Source organism: Mirounga angustirostris, unplaced genomic scaffold, assembly GCF_029215605.1.
Source record: "Mirounga angustirostris isolate CCGP_5_RB_7025 unplaced genomic scaffold, mMirAng1.0.hap1 SCAF_7, whole genome shotgun sequence".
NCBI lineage: Eukaryota > Metazoa > Chordata > Mammalia > Carnivora > Phocidae > Mirounga > Mirounga angustirostris.
Genome location: NW_026991715.1, coordinates 142,711,465 through 142,735,050, shown reverse-complemented (window position 1 = coordinate 142,735,050; position 23,586 = coordinate 142,711,465). Strand labels below are relative to the sequence as shown.

At 42.8% G+C, this 23,586-nt stretch overlaps 1 protein-coding gene across 15 annotated transcripts in view; it reads left to right on the top strand.

Moving 5' to 3' along the window:
- Nucleotides 1-23,586, top strand: part of TRIO (trio Rho guanine nucleotide exchange factor) — a 341,653-nt gene that overhangs the window by 229,646 nt on the left and 88,421 nt on the right. For all 15 annotated transcript variants that reach the window (XR_010413353.1, XR_010413354.1, XM_045863432.3 and 12 more), the window contains exons 22-32: nucleotides 3,502-3,696; nucleotides 3,796-3,911; nucleotides 4,699-4,765; nucleotides 5,610-5,719; nucleotides 6,645-6,714; nucleotides 7,278-7,367; nucleotides 11,691-11,783; nucleotides 14,205-14,316; nucleotides 16,233-16,423; nucleotides 18,439-18,540; nucleotides 23,265-23,407. Coding sequence is in view for 13 of the 15 variants with exons in the window: in XM_045863432.3 (XP_045719388.1) it covers nucleotides 3,502-3,696; nucleotides 3,796-3,911; nucleotides 4,699-4,765; nucleotides 5,610-5,719; nucleotides 6,645-6,714; nucleotides 7,278-7,367; nucleotides 11,691-11,783; nucleotides 14,205-14,316; nucleotides 16,233-16,423; nucleotides 18,439-18,540; nucleotides 23,265-23,407 (1,289 nt within the window). In the remaining 2 variants the exon portion in view is untranslated. The remainder of the gene's footprint in view (nucleotides 1-3,501; nucleotides 3,697-3,795; nucleotides 3,912-4,698; nucleotides 4,766-5,609; nucleotides 5,720-6,644; nucleotides 6,715-7,277; nucleotides 7,368-11,690; nucleotides 11,784-14,204; nucleotides 14,317-16,232; nucleotides 16,424-18,438; nucleotides 18,541-23,264; nucleotides 23,408-23,586) is intronic.

Here is a 23,586-nt window from a genome sequence, read left to right as displayed (position 1 = left end):
CTCTGCAGGCGTCGCTGATTACCGCCCATCACAGACGCACTTACCGTCTCCCCTCCCCCGTAGGCCCACATCGCGAAATGCGCACTCTGCAGGTGCCCAGATGGGCGTTTTTGCCTGCTTTGTGCTGGTCGTGGGGAAAGCGCAGGAGCAACATGAAGGTTCATCAGTGGAAGCGCATTCACTTATAGAAACATTATGCAGCTCTCAACATAAAACAGGGTTGCTGCTTGTGTTCCAATGGTGAAGGATAACTGAGTTGTTAAATGAAAAGTACTAGGTGTAGAGCAGGGTTTATTGTGTGCAAGCGTTTAGGTACAAAACAGGAAAAAATACACACGTACCCACCTCTGTACTAAAACGTCTCTTCTATCCTTTCTTACCTTTTGAATTTTGAATTCTATGCATACATTTGAAAAATACCCATTAAAATAAAAATACATATTGAGATATAAAAGGTTCGTGAATGAGCAGATTCATCATACTTAATTTTTATCCCATCATTCATTCATTCAGTCATTATTCATGGAGCCCTGGCCACATACCAGGAACTGCTCTGGGTGCTGGGCTCATGGACTGCAGTTTCCAGCTAGAGAAACAGGCAATAACAAGATGAATGGGTAAATATATATACTTGTGCATGCAAACTAATAAGGGAAAGCCATTGGGGTTGAGGGAGAGGCTTGGCCACACCTCTTGGAGAAGCCTTGACTCTCAGATTGGCGTCTCTTGTTTACATAAAGTTGCAAGCCACAGGGCTCTGCCTCTAGGCCATCTTCTGCTACATTTAGTGTCCTATTCAGTATCACCCTGTTGGTGTTACACGCCTGCAGCTGGTCTGTTTTGTGATGTGTATTATGCAGACATCCTACTATCCATTCTTAGTGTTTTTGTTTTCTCTTTGAATTGTCTTTTTTATCTTCACCTCTGTGACCCCAGTGCTTACAACATGAAAAAGTTTTCTTGCCTCCTTAACGATACACATAACTCAGAGGATCCTTCCTGGGTGGCGCAGGGGATGAGAAGCGCTCCTAGGGTGTCACAACAGAACCTTCTTTGTGCTTCTCAGCACATTAGTATTTGGGCACACAGCAGTGTAACCTTATCTAGACAACACAGTTTGTTAACAATCCTGCTGTACTCTTATTAATTCTCTTTGATATTAAAATTTAATAATGGTTCTAAATTAAGTCCCTCTTGGAATTTATGCTTCCAAGTCTGAAACTTTGACTTCTTTATTTGGTTTATAATTAGTCTTGTCTTAACATATCCAGAAGGGTGTCACGTTGATAAGTGAAAAGATTTGGTTGAGGGGCTTCTGGGTGGCTCAAGTCGGTTAAGCATCCAACTCTTGATTTTGGCTCAGGTCATGATCTCAGTGTCCTGAGATCAAGCCCTGCATTGGGCTTTGTGCTGGGCGAGGGGTCTGCCCAAGATTCTCTCTCTCCCTCTTCTTCTGTACCTCCCTTCTACCTCTTCTTCTCTTAAAAAAAAAAAAAAAATTGGTTGACAGATCTTTTCCCTTTAGCTCACTCTACTTGAGTTCATTTCCATACCAGATGAAAGCCCAATAAACTTCAGGGTGGTTTAAGTTTTGCTGACTTTTTCCAGTAAACAGCTTGAATAGAATCTGGAATAGTTAATTTTTTTCACAGAGACATGATTGTATCTGAGTTCTGTTTTCACTTGTTTTTTGAAAAGTATTAATGCCTATTAAGAGTAACTACCATGCTCATTAAAGTTATAGGCATATACATACTTGCACAAAGAACCTAATGTTAATTTATTTTCTCAGGAAATATTTGGTAAATGTCCATTAGGTGCCAGGCACATGGAAGTGAGTGAGATATTAGGAAACAAAACAGACATCCCTGGCCTGTGGAGGTTACATTCTAACAAGAGACAGGCAGGCAGTAATGGTATTAAGTGAACCTCATCCTTGTTGGAAGGTGATCCATGCCATGGGAAGAGTAGAGCCGACAGGGTAAGTAAGGATAGCTGGGGCAGGAAGGGGGAGTTGCAATTTTAAGGGAGTCAGGGAGGGCCTGCTGAGAAGGTGGCCTTTAGTCGAGCAGAGACATAAAGGAGCCACAGAGACATCTTGGGGAAGAGCATTCCGGGCAGGAGGGGCGCTGGGGCAAAGAACCAGGGACAGGGAGTACGCGTGGGGCCCGCATGTTGGATGCTGGGGCCAGTTGGGCACTCAGCTGCAGCTAGGTGTTTGTGCAGAGCCCAAGGATTTTTACAGTGGGCTTTACAGGTTGCCTAATGAATTCTGCCTCAAATTTACTGTATAAACTAAGATAATTTATCCAGGTTTTGAGCTCTGACCTTTATCATTTTGGGGATTTTTTTTTTCTTTTTTGAGACCTCTGCTCTCACGTACACCTGTTGGGGATTTTTAAAGTCAGCTTCCTGCATGTTAGGCATAGAGATTTTCTACATAAAGGTCAGTGGAAAACCAGGTTCCCTGCGAGAGGAGTAACTGTACTCACTGGAAGTGCCAGTAGGAATGTTGAAGGAAGCCTCGTCGGAACACACGGGAAGGATGTGGTGAGAAATCAGAGTTGAGTGAAGTCACTGCCTTTTAGGTTTATGCTTAACTTTAAGAAACGTTAAGAAAGTTATGTTTAGGGACGCCTGGGTGGCTCAGTCGTTTAAGCGTCTGCCTTCGGCTCAGGTCATGATCCCAGGGTCCTGGGATCGAGTCCCACATCGGGCTCCCTGCTCCGCGGGGAGCCTGCTTCTCCCTCTGCCTCTGTCTCTCTCTCTGTCTCTCATGAATAAATAAATAAAATCTTTAAAAAAAAAAAGAAAAGAAAGTTATGTTTAATTAAGATATCTTCTCTAAGTACGTATACAAACGAAATCATTTTTTTGAGAGGGAGTTCTAAAACAGGGAAGAGCATTTAAAATGCCTCTACAAAGATAATTTCCTGACTAGTGATTTTTTCCTCCATTTCTACTGAGAGCTGGAGAAGAAATGAACATGCCACGTGGAGTTGCTTCAAGGTCTGCCGTGGGGAGATCCTTTGCCACGTGGCAGGAAAGCCAGCGTCTCTGGGGACTACTGCCATAAATGGGCGCGGGGAGTAAACCTGCGGGGAGCAGGGAGGTGTCTCTGCAGTCAGCTGGTGCAGCATGCGGTGGTGGAGAATCGCAGGGCCCTAGAGAGAACAGCCTGAGTGAGCATTCCTCTCTTCCTTCTACAGCTATCTCCTGAGCATCTACCCGATGAAGACATTGCAGAAAGAAAGTCTAGATTTTTGTCTGGTTGTTTTCGAGGTCATAAACCTGCCATTCTTTGTGGAAAGCTGAGGAACGGTAGCTCAGCCAGGATCAGGGAGATGAATTGGTGGACTTGGAGCTTTGGTGGAAGTTTCTGTCCCCAGCAGTTTTTCCCCGTTGAGAGCTCAGAGTGGTAGGCAAGTTGCCACTGTGTTTCTGGTTTCTGGCAGTTGGAGTTCATTTGCCTCACAATACTTTCCTGTTGTTTTTTTGCAGCAAACCAAAGAGAGAGTGAAGCTATTGATCCAGCTGGCTGATGGCTTTTGTGAAAAAGGGCATGCCCATGCAGCAGAGATAAAAAAATGTGTGACTGCAGTGGATAAGAGGTACAGAGATTTCTCTCTGCGGATGGAGAAGTACAGGACCTCTTTGGAGAAAGCCCTGGGGATTTCTTCAGATTCCAACAAATCGGTAAAGTGCTTTGTGCACACAGAATAAAATAATGGTGTTCTTCCTCGTGTCCTCCCCGGATTTAATTAACTCAAGTTCCTTGGCTGTCTTCCTCCACAGAGCAAAAGTCTTCAGCTAGACATAATCCCCGCCAGTGTCCCTGGGTCGGAGGTGAAGCTTCGTGATGCTGCTCATGAACTTAACGAAGAGAAACGGAAGTCGGCCCGCAGAAAAGAGTAAGCCAGTCTCTAAGAACCTGCTGGGATTCGTTGAACGAGTGGAGAAAACGTCACTTGGACAAGCATGCTTCTGTGTGTGCTTTGAAACCAATGGCACTAATCCGTTGGGATGCTCTGAATGTGTGTCATTTTTGCAGCACTGACTCCACTGCCCCCTTGTCACCTGCTTCAGAAACCATGTCTTGTGTTCGTCCCTGTGCTTCCATTTCCTACAGGTTGACAAGTTGTTGTAGTGTCATTGGTTGTCAATAGGGAATGAGTAAGTAGTAGTACTAACGAGAAAAATAACACACATGGAGCTGTTTCAGAATTGCCAATTAGTAAACTGCACTAGACATTCATGAAGACAAGATTGTCCTAAACCTGGGGTTCTCAGCTGGGGGTCATTCTGCCATGTGTGGAGACACCTTTGGTCGTCACAGCGTGGGGAGGGGGTGTGCTACGGCATCTAGTGCATGGAGACCAGGGATGCTGCTGATGTCCTCTACTACATGGGACAGCCCCCCAGCAAAGCCTTATCTGCCCCCAGATGTCAGTGGTGCTGAGTGAGAAGCCCTGACCTGCAGGGACCTCAACAGAATGTTTTCCAAAATGGTTTTTCCTTTGACTCCGTGGCTGCATACTATTATTGTTCTATCTGTTCTTGATTTAATTCCCCAGAACACCTTACTGCCTAATGCTTTTAAAACCACCTTATAATTTTATAAACCGTCAAAGTAGGTAGTTAAAATCAGCATGTGTCCTGCTTGTAAGCTGAGCTCCTCGCTGTCTTCCTCTGTTGAAGGTTCATCATGGCTGAGCTAATTCAAACTGAAAAGGCTTACGTAAGAGACCTCCGCGAGTGTATGGATGTAAGTAAGTTTTTTTGCTTGTTTATTTAGATTCAGTCTAAGTGTGCTACTTTTCCCTACCTGTTGGTAGTTCTTAAAATAATCACACTTTTTGTTGTTTTTGAGATTTGAAGTGTGCTTAAGCAGCCTGTTTTTCTTGTTTCTGTCCTTCTGTGAGGTTCCAGGCTTGTGTTTTGCTCATCACAGAGATGATACAGCATTAATTCTCTCATTCCGTTCATCACATGACGGCCTGGCTGACATTCTCTTTGTATAGAATTTTACAGCAGCTTCGGGGTGCCTGGGTGGCTCAGTCGTTAAGCGTCTGCCTTCGGTTCAGGTCATGATCCCAGGGTCCTGGGATCGAGCCCCGCATCGGGCTCCTGCTCCGCGGGAGGCCTGCTTCTCCCTCTCCCACTCCCCCTGCTTGTGTTCCCTCTCTCGCTGTGTCTCTCTCTCTCTCTCTGTCAAATAAATAAAATCTTTAAAAAAAAAAAAGAGAAAAAGAATTTTACAGCAGCTTCAGAGAAATATGCCTACTAATTATGATTGGCAACTCATACTCTCAGTAGTTGAAAGAATATTTGTCATACCTCAGAGAGTAGGTTAACTGCAAAACTTGAAGCCGGGGATAGAAAGTTTTGAGCTGGAGAGTATAGGAGCTACTCTCAAGTGCTCAGAACAACTGGGGGGCTTTTTTGGGAAAAAGTTTTTCATGTTGTTTTGTAAAAGGTTGCATTCTTCAGATGTATTTTTCAGTGATTTGTGAACTCTGGGTACGTATTAAAGATGTCAGCAGTAGCCGTTTCTTGGACGTGTGCTGTCGGTTTTTGTGTTGTAATCTCTCTGCTTGCCTCCCGGCCAGACGTACCTGTGGGAAATGACCAGCGGGGTGGAGGAGATCCCGGCCGGCATCGTAAACAGAGAGCTTGTTATCTTCGGGAACATGCAGGAAATCTATGAATTTCATAATAAGTGAGTGGCTTTATCTTTGGGGAGCTGGTTACTCTTGAAATCTAGATACTGGGCTGAAGTTTCATAACAAGAAATGAAAGCTTCCAACTGAATTAAGCATCCATTTCAGTGATCCTGTTGAAATTTGAATGACACCTGTGGGGCTTTCGTCAAAAAGACCGACACTGTAGAGACTCTTTGTTAATAGAGACTCCGCTTCTTCTGTGTACTTTCCTGCCATAGAAATAAGATTAGGGAAAGTGTGAGCACTGTTTTTGGAGGAACCCTGACTTCTCTGAAGCTGTGCCACCAGCTGCTACCTCGATTACTTCTTAGAGGTAAAGGAGAGTTCTCTGAGGCTGCTGGCCCATGTTTGGTCTTTTCCAAGAGGGAAGAAGGACTGAGGACAGAACAGATGTGTAGTCGACCAAAATAAAATGCGCTGTCCATTGGCCACGAGAGGCACATGGTTTTATTTTTCAGGTTTTGTTGTTGTTGTTGTTTAAAGAAGCAGAAGTTGCTTTAGACAGAGTCTGTGGAGCCCGGTAGCCTGTGGAAGATAATGCTGGGGGCCAAACCTGCCGGGCTCTCCCTCGCTCCCCTGCCCCCACCCAGCAAAACACACTTAAACCTAAATGGCTTCTTCTGATTGTTTATTTATATCCCTAAATAACATCCTTAGCTACTGAATAAAGCACTCGCCCAGAAAAAATAAAAAAGTATTTAAAGGCTAAACATGTTAGCTATCTGAAAGTCAATAACTTAGCCTAGTTAAGAGCTACACGTTTTGTTAAATCTTTAAAATCTAGAGGGTGCAGATTTTTCACTGCACTTGATTGAAATGGTATGTTTGGCATGCTTGGTCTGATTTCTGGCTTATCTCACTGGTAAAGTGCTGGTAAAAAAAAACCTCTTAATAATACGATACCATTTTTACTCTCTGCAGCATATTCCTTAAAGAGCTGGAAAAATATGAGCAGTTGCCAGAGGACGTTGGACATTGCTTTGTTACTTGGGTAATGACACCTCAGCGACTGGTTCTCACAGTTGTTTGGTGGCTTTGCGGGAAGTTAGAAGGAATACGGTTCATTTCTCTTATGTCACCATCTTCTGTGATGTCTGCTTATGGAGAAGTGGACTTTGCCTCTAAGAATTACATTCTCCAACTAGATAGTAATGTAGAATGAGCTTTTAATTGGTAGTAGTGATGTTTAGAAATGGAACTTTAATGTGCCTGGCCTGTGCATGGCCCTGGGGATTCATAGGTGAACGTGAGTGCCCAGCCAAGCCTGGGGGGGTGCTGAGGGAGGAGAAGCCGACAGTCACCTGGTGTCAGTGCCCTGTCCTCTAGGGAGGGTGTGCCTAGCCCTGACTTACTGGGCCAGGGGAGGCTTCTGGAGGTGTGTGGTACCAGTGGGATGCGTTTCTTATTTTTAACAGCTTTCTGTATAAAATAGTGTTTCTTTTCCATAGAGCTTAAATTTCCTTTATCCCCATCGCTTCTTTTCTACATAAAAGTCTATGATGTTTTGACTTCTTGCCGTTTGAAAGAGATATTCTCGTTTTTTGTTGTTTATAGGCAGACAAGTTTCAGATGTATGTCACCTATTGCAAAAATAAGCCTGATTCTACTCAGCTGATACTAGAACATGCGGGATCCTACTTTGATGTAAGTAAGAGATTCCTGGTGGAAGTGGTGAAAACATTGTGTTTGGTAAACATAAAATGCAACACTACTCATAGCTTTTACCTAGAGTAGAGTAGAGTATTTTCGTTTTTATCTGTCACATTTATGGTGGGATATTCTTCTGTTTTCCTCTGTTTTTAAAAGATTCTTCTAAGATTTTAACAGGTACATGTGTATGTGACATGACTTACTATTTATATGTAATCGTTAATTCTTAAACATAATATTATGTACAGAAGCTGTAAACTGTTAAGCTGCTTTTACCCTCTATGAAACAAAAAGAATCTTTGAACCTTTGAATCTTTTTTATTCATTCATTTTTCCCATTTTTATCATGTGCTTAATTCCAAAAGTAGCTTATCAGTAAAATTTTTACAAATAGCACTGTAACAGCTAGGACCATTGGGAGGCTCATTAATTATATTCTCATTGGTGAAAGCGTACTTGTAGGTCCTCTTTTTTTGAAAGATATTGCAGGGAGGTTATTTTATATAAAGGGGGTCGGAGCCTTTTGGAAATAATATACAGAAAGCTTCTTGGGTCTCCAGAATATAGTCAAACATGACAAGTACATCATGATTAAAAGAATACTTTTCAGTGTCATGTGTAATACGGTATACAAGGCTGCAAGAATATTAGACTTGTTTCTGTCCTTATGCTTGTGCATGGCCATGCCTGATACTCTTCTCTGGATGTCTGGGAAATGAGAATACATTTTAGCTTCTGTCTTTGCCATGAAGCACATGGTCTTATTTTAGTTGTCATTCTCATGACCAGTAATTCTACATCACTGCTTTTGTAAATAATCAAGTCAGCTCTCCCAGCCCAGTGTTGCCCTTTTCTTTCAGTTTTTCACACCTCCCTTGCTCTTTACCATCAGATGAAACTCAACACCAAGCTGTATGCAGAGTTAGAATTCTGTAAGGTCTAAGCACAGAGAGCTTGTGGTATGTTGAATCCAATCAAATGGCTTTGGAATGAAAGCCATTTAAAAAAGAACCCTTTGCCCTAAAACACCTTTAAAGATAAAGGAAATTATGCTTACCTAATTTAGGGATCTCACAGATGTCTTGCCTTCAGTCTCCATTGTCAGCACGATTGCATGTCTGTCTGGGGCTCAGTGAACTCAGTGGGTGTTTGTGGTGTTAGATATGCCACTGACCAGTAAGCGAGGTCATCGTCTTAACCCCCAATTCTTTGCCCCTACCATCCAAAGTAAAGTTTTGGAAGCACAGAAGTTTTGTTTTATTTTTTTTAAGAGCTTTTTAGGAAAAGGAAGCTTTATTATTTCAGCAGGATTAAACCTTTGTCAGGTGTTTTGGAAAAATACTCTGATCTTGTCGCCATTTTTGTCTTTATTTTCTTTAATCATTTTTTTTTTTTAAATCATGGTAAGTATACTCTTTAATCCCCATCCCCAGTTTCCCCCATCACCCCACTCACCTCCCCTCTGGTAACCATCAGTGTGTTCTCTATAGTTAAGAGTCTCTTTCTTGGTTTGTGTGTGTCTCTCTCTCTCTTTTTTTTTCCCTTTGTTCATCTGTTTTATTTCTTAAATTCAACATCTGAGTGAAATCATACGGTAATTGTCTTTCTCTGACTTATTTCACTTAGCGTAATACTCTAGCTCCATCTATGTCATTGAAAATGGCAAGACTTCATTCTTTCTGATGGCTGAGTAATATTTACTCTGTGTGTGTGTGTGTGTGTACCACATCTTCTTCATCCATCAGTCATTGCACACTTGGGCTCTTTCCATTATTTGGCTATTGTAGATAATGCTGCTGTAAACATAGGGGTGCATATATCCCTTTGAATTAGTGTCTTTGTATCTTTTGGTGAGATACCCAAGTAGTGTGATTCCTGGATTGTAGAGTAGCTCTATTTTTAACTTTTTTAGGAAACTCCATGCTGTTTTCCAGAGTGACTGTACCAGTTTGCATTCCCACCAACAGTGCAAGAGGGTTCTGTTTTCTCTACATCCTTGCCAAAACCTTCTTGTATTTTTTATTTTAGCCATTCTGACAGGTGTGAGATGATATCTTATTATATTTTTGATTTGCATTTCTCTAATGATGAGTGATGTTGAACATCTTTTCATGTGTCTGTATGTCTGGAGAAATGTCTGTTCATATCTTCTGCCCATTTTTAATTGGATTATTTGTGTGTGCGTGTGTTGAGTTGTAGCCATTCTTTTTGTATTTTGGATACTAATCCTATATCAGATATGTCATTTGCAAATACCTTCTTTCATTCAGTGGGTTGCCTTTTAGTTTTGTTGATTGTTTTTTTCGCTGTGCAGAAGCTTTTCATTCTGATGTTGTCCCAGTAGCTTATTTTTGCGTTTATTTCTCTTGCCTCAGGAGGCATATCTAGAAAAATGTTGATATGGCTGATGTCAGAGAAATTACTGCCTGTGTTCCCTTCAGGTATTTTTATGGTTTCAGGTGTCACATTTGTGCCTTTATTCCATTTTGAGTTTACTTTTGTGTATGGTGAAAGAAAGTGGTCCAGTTTTATTCTTCTGCATGTTGCTGTCCAGTTTTCCCAGCAGCATTTGTTGAAGAGACTGTTTTTTTCCCATTGGATATTCATTTCTCTCTTGTCATGTTTGAATAGTATAATCCTATCATAAGGTATAAAAAATGTCAACAAAAATAGTGAGATTGGTGTTTAGAAATATCAGAGATTCATTTCTGAATGTTATTAAAACAAGGTATTCAAAAGACATTACAATATCTCTCAACTGTTTTGTGGGGTATGCATGAAACGGAATACTTCTCAGCTGTACAAAGGGATAAACTCTTGATACATAAATAGCAGAGATTAATCTCCAAAACATGGGCTGAGAGAAACTAGACATGAAAGAATACATCTGAAAGATTCCTTTTATATGAAATTCTAGAATATGCAGAACTTATCTGGTGATAGAAATCAGAACAGGGGTTGCCTCTTGGTGGTGGTGGGGTTGTGGTTGGGGGAATTGGTTAGAAAGGGGTACGAAGAACTTTCTGTGATGTTGGAAATATTCTGTACCTTGGTTTGGGAGTTGGTTGCAAGTGTGTTGACATTTGTCAGAACTCAGTGACCTGTACTTGAGATCTGTGCATTATCCTGTACATGAAAAGAAGAAATCTTTTCGATGTGATATTATGAATACGTATATCATAATCATTAAATTATAAATCCCACACTTTTGAACAGTTGCCATTAAAGAGAAACTTTAAGGCTCTATTTGTGATCTGGAAGGCAGAGGAAGAATTGCTAAGTCTTTAATCTAATCTTCTTGGTGCATAAGTGATCTGTCGTTTGGTGATTCCTACAGCCAAAAGAGCGGCCACGTGAATCCCCACACGATGCTTGGTTCCTGCGGGGCTTAATGAAGATGGCAAACAGATTGAGAATATTGAGAATACAAAGATGTGGTGGTTTTTAAATCACATCTGAAGCATAGTATATTAGAAGATAACCCTTTTTTTTTTTTTAAAGATTTCATTTATTTATTCGAGAGAGAGAGAGCATAAGCAGTGGGGAGGGATAGAGGGAGAAGCAGGCTCCCTGCTGAGCAAGGAGTCTGATGCAGGACTCGATCCCAGGACCCCGGGATCATGACCTGAGCTGAAGGCAGACGCCCAACGACTGAGCCACCCAGGCGCCCCAACCCTTTTTTCTTTGTTTTTTGAAAATTTTCTGAGAAGAGTGTTAGGAGCCAAGATAGCACAAGTACAGTTGGTTGGTGTGAAAAGTCTGGGCTAGAAGATGGTTGAATTGTGAGAGCGGATGGAAGAATACCTGAGTGGCGTGTGAATGTGTTCATGAGGAAGGAGGAGCCCCTGTTAGGGAGAGTCAGGCTCAGCGGAAGGGATGTGGTCTGTGGCTCCAGGGCGCCCGTGGCCAAAGCTGCAGAGCTGCCGTGGGCCAAAGCTGCAGAGCGCGTCCAGTCCATGGCTCAGTGTCCTGTGGCTGAGTGGCGCCAGGGCTGGCCCCGGGGCGGAGGCGGGGGCGGGGGTTGCCAGGCCAGTGCGGGCCTGGTAGCGGGGAGTCGTGGGCTTCACCCGTTTGACGTCTGCACGTGAAAGCTAGGAATCCAGACTGAACGCTGCTGTCTTCTGGTTCAAAGTGATTAACTTATTCTTATGTTCAGCATATTAAAAGAATAAATAGTGATTTCTACTTTTATTTCTTAGAACAAGAGTGATATGTGTGTATTCATTTTGGAGGTAAAAAATATAAAGTTTTAGTTCATGCTATCTAATTTTACCCAGTAATGTTTATCAGTATATATATATTTTTTTCTCAATTCAGGAAATACAGCAGCGGCATGGATTAGCCAATTCCATCTCTTCTTACCTTATTAAGCCAGTTCAGCGAATAACAAAGTATCAACTTCTTTTAAAAGTATGTATCAAGCATCTTCTGCCTGCAAAATTTGTGAACTGTGCATTATTATTTTGACATTTTTCTCTCTCTTTATGTAAAGTACCCTGAATTTTTGAAGTAACACCTAGCCAGTTAATTTTTTTTAATTCATTGCCATTTGTTACCCTGATCAGTTTCTCAGTGCAGCAGGTAGATAAGAGACTATTCCTTGATTATGCATCTGAACTTTGCTGGCTGACCCTGGTCCCTAACAGACACTGAGAAAGGAAAGAGAGATTGTCAGACCTGGATCACTTAGTACCTGTATCTCAGGACGGCTTGCTGACCGCGGGCCGGGCACTGTACTCTGTACTCTGTGTGTGTTAAGTTCACCTGCTAGTGCTGGTCTGCAGGTCTGGACGTGAGCCTGGGAGGGTAAGGGTTGTGCCCACAATCATCACTGGACCCTGGTATCTGGGCTCCAAACCCAGGTGGGGTGGGGGCTCAGGTAACTCACACTCAGGCAGCGCCCTCCCTGTGACATCTAGTCATGGGTCACACGCATATTTATGGAACATGTTGTTCACACACATCCCGTGTATTTGAATCAAACTGACCTCCACTTCCTCTTGGTTATGAATGTGGTTACAGTTAAAGGCTTCCTGTAACTAGGTATGCTGGCAAGTGTTAACTAGACTTACTGTGATCATTTTGCAATATATATGAGTAGCTAATTCTTATGTCATACTCTTGAAACTAACATAATGGTGTGTGTCAGTTACACCTCAAACCCCCACATTTCTAATAATCTAAGGACTTAACAGTAGAATGGTAAAGGAAACTTAGAATTTGTGATCGTTGTCACAGAATGCATCATATAAATCAATGCACATTTTCTTGACTACAAGAATAATAATCTACAGTCTCTACCTAATGATGTTTACCTGGCTGTTTCCTTGGCTGGAGGATGTTATTAAGCATCAGAATGAACCAACTGCCCACTCATCCTGGGAACAGTATTTTGTGAATCTGACCCTGTCCCCACTGCTGCCTGAGCACAGCAGTAGGAGGTAATGATGTGATTTTCAGATAGAAAAGAAGTTCAGAGATGGAGTTATGAAATCCTGAAACTCTTTATCTTTCTGTTAATGAGAAAACTCTAGAAACAGAAGTGGCCATATGCTTTTGTTAAAGTTATACCATTATGGGACATTGCTGTTGGGAAAGCTCTCCTGCACTTTTGTATCAAAATCCTATTAAGTGCTTTATGGCCCTCACTGCAGGAATATGAGCTTACGGTGAACATGAAATAGAAGTCAGGAGGTTAAGTTGTTTATGTTCACATTTAGCCCTCTGCTTTTTACTTCTGCAAAGGCAGTGTACCTCTTGGTGTCCTCAAGATTTAAGAATTTTGTCTTCAGCATGTGTTTCCACTAAAGATCTCTTTCTCAGTGACCTCAGATCTAGTTAATCACCATTAAAGTGGGGCTTTAATTTATAAACCACACGTTATTCTGCCCAGGGGTTCTTCAGCAAAATAGTAATAAGCTCTGTTGAGATCCCCAGCGAGGAAGGTTTTCTGCCAGTGAGGTTAATTTCTTGTACATAGCATTTTTAAGCACTTTTTTGCTAAGCTGCTTAGAATAATAGGTAAAAACCATCTGGTCATGAGTGAAAGTGCTTGTATGGTGCCAAGTTGCTCTAAAACTATCCAGTATGAGACCAGAGCTGACTGCAGTGCCCTGTCCCTCTTAGGGACTGCCAGGACACAGAAGGCTGTGGTTACTATTACTGGCTGAATATAACCATTCATACACTGGTGAGAAAATACCTTGGACCCTGCCAGAACGTGCATTTATTGTCCTCGTTATCCTTCATTTACTAGCAGATGTTCCTCCGAGTAGATACGAAATGTAATCACACTCAGGGAGGTGTGATTAGATCATTCGCGCTTTGGGAACCATCCTGCGCACAAAGGCACAGCATTTAACTGCACATTCTGGTGCAGCGGTGCTGCTTCTGCTCATGACCTGGGAGTTTCAGGTTAGGTGGGGGCATGGCACCGACAGCACCAAAGAGGTCACAATCACACGGGGGTGCTAGCTGCATGCTGTCATGACCTTCAAATAAAACCAGTAGCTGATTATGCTTTGCTGTGCTAATTAAGTCTTTTTGTCATTTTTGAGGCTCGGCAGTTAACGTGTGCACTGATTCCATCTTAAACTGTGACTGCGTCTGGTTTCCTCTGATCTGAAGAAGCATCCTGATTTGAGCAGGACAAATGCTTCCATCCATTGGATAAAGAAGCAGTAATTCATTTTCTATGAGAATAGGTGCCCAGTTGACCGCAGTCTGTTGTTACCTTGAAAATCACGGATTCTTCATAGACTTCTTTGCTGCAAAGATCTTGTTGGCAGAGCTTTTGGTCTTTGGCTGGTTCATGGTATTGGTCTCTTACAGGAGCTACTCACTTGCTGTGAAGAAGGAAAAGGGGAGATAAAAGATGGCCTCGAGGTGATGCTCAGTGTGCCAAAGCGAGCCAACGATGCCATGCACCTCAGCATGCTGGAAGGTAACGGGCTCTTTGTGTCCCCTAACAAACATCTGTCCACTTTGTGCTGGCACTGTTTATAGGTGGATTTCCCATGCCCTGAAACTCTTGGCCTCGTCCTCTATGTTAGGAGTTAAGAGTTCAGATACGAATATCTTATCTCTTTTTTTTTAAGACTTATTTATTTATTTTAGAGAGGAAGAGAGTGAGCGTGCAGGCACGAGGCAGAGGAGGGGTGAAGGGAGAGGGAGAGAGAGAATCCTCCAACATATTCCCCTCAGAGTGTGGAGCCTGATGCGGGTTTCGATCTTACGACCCCAAGATCACGACCTGAGCCAAAATCAAGAGTCAGATGCTTAACCAACTGCACCACCCAAGCTCCCCAAGTACCTTCTTTTTTAAAAGAACTGGTTTCATTGCTTCCCCTAAGGATCACAAAGTGCTTCAACCTCATTAAGAGCATGCCCTTGTCCATTAACCGGAGAACAGGCTGTCCATACTCAGAACCCCAGTAACACCCGTGACTCTTGCTTTAGGCAATCTGGTGTCCGTGGTAGATGGATGGTTACAAGGAAGGCAAGATGAGTCCCCTGTGATTATAAAATCCTTTAAAAAGCTTGTTGTTTCCCCGTATCTGTGTCCATTGTATCACTTGCAAGAGCCTTGAACATGGTGGTGTGTAACATGGTGGTATGTAATGTGATAAGAGAGTCAGAGAAACGAAATTAAAAATTTCTCTTGCAAATGAAATTTCCATGGATGCTTCTGTTTAAAAAGGCTCTTCCTGTGTTACAGAGCTTAACTCTTATTATCAGGGTACACAATTATGTACAAGAAGTAATCCTGCCCCAAATGCTTTTTCTTATCATCAATAGTATTGAGCAGTATAAATGGTTGGGGCAGAGGTGATGCTGTTTGCAGTAGAGACCCAAAAATCAGAGGCCAGGTGAGATAGCTTTTTCTTTCTCTGATGTGAGACCCTGAGCTGGTGTGGCAGCCCTTCATGGCATCATCAAGGACTCAGGCTCTGTTCTCTGTACTTTGTCTCCACTGCTTAAATGTTGTCTGCTTGGCTGGGTTCAGGATATGTCAAGACCATGGTAGCATTCCATCTAGCAGGAAGACAGTGGGGAAAGAGCATGAGGAAGGGCAGGAACTAGGAGTTGAACACAAGACTCCCCCATATGGCCTGAGCTTGGGTGGCCACAGAGGCAGCTTCTGTCTGGAGAAGAGGAGGAGAGAGGTAGTCGAGAGAGAACCAGCAGACCTTGCCCCAGATATCCCACCGCTTTGTGAAGCCTGGTCGCTGGAAGTCCGTGCCATGGGCCACTTCTGGGAAGAGTCGAACAGAGTGAAAGCCACCCCATGGCCAGAGTATGACTGGTTCACATGAAGAATTTTGCAAAGATAGGAGACCTCACCAAGGAAGGCCAGACCAGACACTTGAGGAAAGGCCAGGACTGCAGTGGAACATCCAGGAGGGGTGTTCTGGGCTGAAGAGGCAGGACGCAGGCTGGGAGTAGGCAGTGGCCTGGGGGGAGGTCCATGCACCAGTCTGGACGGGGGAGGAGGTCTGTGTGATGGAATGCCATGAGTGCAGACCGAGGAGAAGTAGGGATTCCATCAAATCTCAAATGCTGTGAGTGCCACCCTAAGGAGATGAAAGTTTAAAGCCATGAGGAATCGCTGCTTTTTGCATTTTTTTTTCTTTTTTTTTGAACAAGGGAAAATATGTGCAAAGTCACGTTTTAGGAAGAATTCTCCTTTGTCAGATGGGATCAGTGCAGGGGAACTGGAGAGGGGCCCAGACAGGAAACTCTAATCTGAGATTTAATTGATGGGCAATGAACAAATGTTTAAATCGTCACAGTGTTGTCCTGTGCATCATGTTTTATTTTCTTTCAAACTGATTGTGCCTCCTTGTTTTTATGTTGTAGGGTTTGATGAAAATATTGAGTCTCAGGGAGAACTCATCCTGCAGGAATCCTTCCAAGTGTGGGACCCAAAAACCTTAATTCGAAAGGGTCGAGAACGGCATCTCTTCCTTTTTGAAATGTCCTTAGTATTTAGTAAAGAAGTGAAAGATTCCAGTGGCAGAAGCAAGTACCTTTATAAAAGCAAATTGTTTGTAAGTATAGACGTTCAGAATTGTAAATTTAAAGGTAACACACTTGCAGTCTTCTTGCAGGTAGAAAAGAATTACTATTGCTTTCAGTGTAACCTCCCAAACTGTCCTAAAATGTGGAGCTCTGGAATCAAAAAGGTTTTCATCCTCCACAGTTAAGTATCTCTGGCGGTCTCGAGTCCACTAGAGGGAGCCCATGGGTTTTAGCTTCTCTAGACTTAGAAAACCTGCTTTTTCTAAATTCCATAGACTCTGAGGATGGGGAAACACTTTTCAAGTGAATTTAAATTTATCTCTTGTGTGCCCTAACCAACTTTACAAATAAATTGATCATATGAGACTAAGATTAAGTTTTTGTATCATTCTAATTAATTTTTCTTTCACCAACATTGGAATATACGTTAAGCAGCCTTCCAGGGTGGCTCACTGTGGGCTCTTAATGATGAGGTGTGAATTTTTCTTTCAATAAAGATAAATGTGTAGAAAATAAGTAAATTTGTGGTTCTTTACAATAACAAAATACGGTTATTAGAGAAAATATATACAAACAAAAATAGTTTTAAAGATCCACAGTCCCCCATCTGTACTAAGAGCACTCACTAACCTTGAGTGCTGGGTGGATACTATGTTGCATTTGAATTCTTTTTTAACTTGTGAGTATACTTTCTGGCAAAAGAACATGCCTGATGCCTTCCCCCCCCCCGCCCCCCCCCCCCCCCCCCCCGCAAGAAGCAAGTCCAAGGAGTCTCTTTATAAAACCACATGTTGACTCTCAGAGAAGTCTCAGGCAGGTGTCCTCCTCAGGGTGTGCTGTATTTCTGTGTTCCCCTTATGGGAGTATCTCAGGGGCTGTCAACACAGAACCTCTGGGCAGGGACAGGCAGGGGGAGGATTGGGAAAACTAATTAAAAATCGCCAACAGAGAAAGAACAGAAAATGTAATGGAATTTGGTTTCTTCTTTACACAAGATATGATGGATTGCTTATAAATATTGGTAGATATTTGGAATTTGGACAACATCTACATTATGTATTTTTATGGTATCCATATATTAATCAAGTTCCCAAAGTAATAAAATACTACCAATGTAGAAATCATCTTTAATAATAACCTGGAATTTGCAAGTTCAAACTAATGATTTTCATACCATTTTCTTTGGCTTATATCCTGTTTGAGATTGTCTTTTGGCTCACAGCCCACCTTACCTCATTTTAGATCATATTGTAACTGGAAAGAAAAAATGGAGCATTGCTGGCTAGTAATTTCACTAGCTGGCTTTAATCTATCCTCAGAGACCCAGCTAGTCTGTTTTAGAAGCTGATACATCTTCATTTAATTTATCTTTTAAAAGTTAAGGTTCCCTCAGAGGCCACGATTATGAATCACTTCCTTTGCTGGAGGGGGGAGAACACACTAGGGGTGAACTTGACTGTGGGGGAGGGACTGAAGATATTGACCTTCACCTATGCTCTTCCACGTGCTCCCATTACAACTGCACATGTCACAGAGAGAAATTTTGTCTTAGCCCTTAAAATTATTGGTGAAATACTGAAATTTAATGCTCTGGTGAACAAATCAGAAAAAAACAACTGTGAAGACATTATGTGCCTTCTGCAAAGCTACTTCATTCATGCTGAAAATGCATGGTGGCAGCTCCTTTGCAACTAAGATTCATTTTGTTGTTTATGAGTTGAAAATGGTCAACTCTTGATTTTCCAGATAACAGGATTTTTAGATATTTTGGTTTCCTTCCTCTGGATCTGGTTGACCCTCATCAGGATCTCCAGTAGAGGTACATAGACGAAGTAAAAGGGATACAATCAATCATGGTGGCCTAAGAACAAAACTTTCTCATTTTTACTGAAATAAGATCTGAGGATTACCCATTAATGTAAACAAACTATGTTGTTATAACCTGGCATGACCACAAGTCACCAAAAACTGTTTTCTTGGTCTTTGTTCTGTATCTTGCTGGAATCTTACTGTCATCTAATTATGTAATTACCTTTTTATCCAGACCTCAGAGTTGGGTGTCACAGAACACGTTGAAGGAGATCCTTGCAAATTTGCACTGTGGGTGGGGAGGACGCCAACCTCAGATAATAAAATTGTCCTTAAGGTACGTTCATTTGAAGCTTGGGAATGTGCTGTGGGACAAGTTTATCGTGGCTGTGTATGCTTTTTTTTTTTCCTGTTGTTGAAACATATTGGTTTAAAAAAAGAAAAAAGAAACATATTGGTTTTAATATTATTTTATTTGTTCTTTTTGTGTTCTCTTGGGATTGGTGATTACCACAAAAAGAACAGTAGAATAAATTCAGTTTGGTACTCTAGTGGTAAAATGCCTTGAGGTAAACTTCTGCTTGTCTACTATAAAGGTCAAATGGAGAGAAATCTCTTTAAACTTCTCCCATTCTTGCCGTCTGAGAAAGAATTAGTCGCTTCCATCAGAGATGCAGGAAGTTGAGGTACAGGAGGAAGGAGATGTGGATCAGCTCTCACCACACACTTCACCTAGTTTCCAATGGCAAATAGACACCTGATGAACTTGTGAAGGCCTTGGGCCGTTTTAGGGCTGAACGTGCCAAGAGTCTTCATAGGGTCCCAGGCTCTTTGGCTTTCTGGTTAGGGGGCAGACAAAAAAGGGAGATAATGATCAGTTATAGGGGTTGATAATGTTAGGATTTCAAGTGTTCAAAAACACTAAGGGTGCTTTTCGGGTATATGTATGTGTGTGTGTGTGTGTGTGTGTGTATACACACATATATATATTTTATATATATAATATATATATATATAATATGTATGTATTGAGGTGGGGGAGGAATAAATATATGTTTGAATATTTGATTTGAACTCCGCTTTCATTATACCAGCCTCTCCTAGGAAAGACGCAGGGGTCTCAGGGTGTCTTGTGTACTCCCTCCTTCTGTGTTTGAGAAGATACAGATGGAGCTGTCTTTTTTAGCTGCCTGGAAAGGCCATAAATGATTTCAGGATGTTTTGTGGAAGATGTCGCTGAACATTTGTAGAATATTGGGAGATGAGCCAAAAGCTTAATGGGCCTCTGGTGTATGAACTTGCATGCCAGTGATTCTGTTTCGTACATTCCTTTTAATCTCTCACCAGTATTTCCAGCAACTATGAGTTCCTCATCGGTACCTCGCTCTTAAAGAATTTGCACTTTAGTGAAAGCCATTGTGTTTCTAAGATCTTTATTCCCATGGAAATGATGGATTGTTTTGCAATGAATATATGATTACCAACCAGTGTGTTCTTGTTAGTATTGGCATAAAGCCCTATAAAATATAAATTGCACTGATAGCTAAATATTAGATAACTGAACTTTCCTAAGCCATAAAATTTTAAAGTACACTCAAAACCATAAAACTTCCAACTCATAGTAAGTATTTATCCAGATTAACTACAGTGACATGTCAAAGGGTGCATCTAAGAAATAGTGCCGGATATTTTAGCCAGATTTGGATGACTTTCATTTAGGACATAATAATATACTCATGATGCATTTGAAGAATAAGACTTCCTATAGGCTTTATCAGATAAAAGCTTTCTAGGGGAATTTCAGGTAGTATTTCTCTGCCTTCCAAGGAGAAACTAAAGGAAATGATGTCCTCATTCATTTTAGCAATTGCTTTGTGGTGGTGGAGATGGAGATGGAGGAGGTGGTGGTGGTGGTGATGGGGGTAGTGGAGGAGGAAATGGAGGTGGAGATGGTGGTAGAGGTGGTGGTGGTGGTGGAGGTGGAGGTGATGATGGAGCTGGTGGTAGTGATGGAAATGGAGCTGGGGGTGGACGTGGAGATGCCAGCTAAGATGGAGATGATGGTTGAGGTGGTGGTGATGGAGATGATGGTGGGGGTGATAGTAGAGGTGGTGGTGGAGGAGAGAGTGCTGCTGGTGGAGGTGATGATGGTGGAGGGTGGTGGTAGAGGTGGTTGAGATGGAGATGTTAGTGGTGGGGGGAAGGTGGTTCGGATGGAAGTGGAGGTGGTTGAGATGATGATGGAGGTGGTTGAGATGGAGGTGGAGGTGGTTGAGATGGTGGTGGAGGTGGTTGAGATGGAGGTAGAGGTGGTTGAGGTGGAGGTGGTTGAAATGGAGGTGGAGGTGGTTGAGATGATGATGTGGTTGAGGTGATGGTGGAGGTGGTTGAGGTGATGGTGGAGGTGGTTGAGATGATCAGGGTGGTTGAGATGGAGGTGGTGGTGGTTGAGATGGAGGTGATGGTGGTTGAGATGATGATCAGGGTGGTTGAGATGGAGGTGGTGGTGGTTGAGATGATGGTGGAGGTGCTTCAGGTGATGGTGGTTGAGATGATGATGCAGGTGGTTGAGGTGATGGTGGAGGTGGTTGAAATGGAGGTGGTTGAGGTGATGGTGGAGGTGGTTGAGATGGAGGTGTGGAGGTGGTTGAGATGATGATGGAGGTGGAAGTGGTTGAGGTGGAGGTGGTTAAGATGGAGGTGGAGGTGGTTGAGATGATGATGGAGGTGGTTGAGATGATGATGGAGGTGGTTGAGGTGATGGTGGAGGTGGTTGAAATGGAGATGGTAGAAGTGATGGTGGAGGTGGTTGAGATGGAGGTGTGGAGGTGGTTGAGATGATGGAGGTGGTTGAGATGGAGGTGGTTGAGATGGAGGTGGAGGTGGTTGAGATGGTGGTGGAGGTGGTTGAGATGGAGGTAGAGGTGGTTGAGGTGGAGGTGGTTGAAATGGAGATGGAGGTGGAGGTGGTTGAGATGATGAAGATGTGGTTGAGGTGATGGTGGAGGTGGTTGGGATGGAGATGATGATGGAGGTGGTTGGGATAGAGGTGGAGGTGGTTGAGATGATGATCAGGGTGGTTGAGATGGAGGTGGTGGTGGTTGAGATGGAGGTGATGGTGGTTGAGATGGAGGTGATGGTGGTTGAGATGATGATGAGGGTGGTTGAGATGATGGTGGAGGTGCTTCAGGTGATGGTGGAGGTGGTTGAGGTGGTGGTGGAGGTGGTTGAGTTGATGGAGGTGGTTGAGGTGTTGGTGGAGGTGGCTGAGATGGAGGTGGAGGTGGTTGAGATGGAGATGATGGTGGCAGGGGAGAAAGCGGTGCTGGTGGAGCTGATGATGGCAGAGGATGAGGTACTGGTGGTAATGACAATGATACTGATGGCCTGGTAGTTATAAAACAAAGCTGTGGTCTTTTTTATGTTGTCCTCTGGAAGGGAGAGCTTGATTTCTAAATCCTTCCTTAAACAGACAGAGACTACCAAGAGTCCGAAACAAACTATTCCCATCTCTTAGACAAGTGGGACCTTTTATTCAGTATTTAGGTAGCTTACGTTTCTCTTACTGTTTGTGAAAAATTGGCACCTGTTTTCCTTGTTCAATTTCCTTAAGGTCAGGAGAATTCCTCTCCATAAATGCAATGATCACTTCACTCTATTAAATCATGAGAATTGCATTTATTCTGAACCATAGTAACAGTTTCCCTCAGTTGTCTTCTAAACTCTGCCAAATGTTCTTTCTCAGATGCTTCTCTTGGTTTAACCTGAACGTTTGTATCAGGCATTTAAATGCCAATAGATCTGCAGTTTTCAAAGTTTTGCATTGTGAGACACCTCTGTTTCCTGCACGGACTCCCCTAGTCCCTGATCCCTGCCTCTGGCCCCAGAAGAACTTGGGTTACTGCTGTCCCGGTCTCAGGTTTGGGGACAAGAGGCTCCTTTTATCCTTCATTTAGTTCCCTGTTCCTAGTCCTACGTGACTTTAAAGATACATCCTCCAGTTAAAACATTTTACGTAGGAAAAAGATTCTCAATTTTCATTTCCTTTCCCAACATGGGCCTTGACTTTCTGTTTTGGAAGACAAGGTGCACCATGAGAAAATGCTCACTCTCGGTCAGGATCTCAGCTGTAATCCCTCTGACGACTGTTTCAGTCATTTACAGGGAATTATGCTTATGTCATAGGAGGTTGATGTTTTCCACAAGGAAATTAAAAACTGTTACTAAGGCCTAGAACATGCAAAAAGAAAGAAGAAACCTCCTCTGAGGCCAAGTGAAAGGAAAAAAATCTGGAAAGAGTGCTGCCTTATGTGTTCATTCAACAAATGCTTATTAAATATCTACTGTGTATCATTTTCAGAAAATATTTCTCGAAAGTTGTAATGAAGTTGAGGTAAACCCACTGTCTGTAATGGGCAGTAGGTTAACCGGTTTATGCTACGGGTATAACCAGAGGTAGGGGAAAGCAGAGCTTGGGAGGACGGGCTCTGTCTTCCACGTGGATGGTGTCCGTCCGGTGCCAGCCTGAGAATTCCAGCTGCTTCCCGTGCCCGCCGGGTGGCCTCGGGCACATTTCTGACACAAGGATAAGGGGGCCCTGACTCCATGGAGTGCTGTGGGAGTGAACACAGGGGCAGGTGGGGGCACGGTGGCATCTGCAGCCGTAGTTTCCAGAGTGCAGCGGATGAGGCAGCAAGATGTGGGCACAAGCGCAGGTGGCTGGGAACCGCTGACCACTGGTCTTTGCCGAAATAGCTTCAGAGACACTTGGGCTTGGGATTGGCTGCACTGTCACATTTACCCAGAGCTGCTTAAAAGGTTTGGGGGCTGGGGAATGATTGATTATTAAAATATTCAGAGATCTGGAGTAACATATATGCTATAAAATAAAAATGGTTTTGACTGAAAAATATTCAAAATGGCAAATTAAACATGGGATGTGGTTGCTGTAAAGTTATTTTGAAAATGGGAAACAAGGAATGTGGGAGACCTGAGTATGGTTAGTGTGGGTTCTGGAAAGGGCTGCTTCTGTATCCTGACTGACTCTCACGCCTCATTAAGGCTTCCAGTATAGAAAACAAGCAGGACTGGATAAAGCACATCCGTGAAGTAATACAGGAAAGGACTATTCACCTGAAGGGAGCCCTGAAGGAGCCCATTCACATCCCCAAGACGGCGCCGGCCACGAGGCAGAAGGGAAGGAGGTAAGTGCTGGGGATTTGGGAGGAGGTTTGTTTATTTAGTAGGGAGGGAACAAGGCACTGTTAACTTACTGTTTTTCAAAGATCATTTTTCTTAAATATTTTGAGGACTATTTTTTTAATACAGTTTATAAATAACATCATTCTTAGCAGTGAAATTGCTTTGTTAAGACGGGAACCTC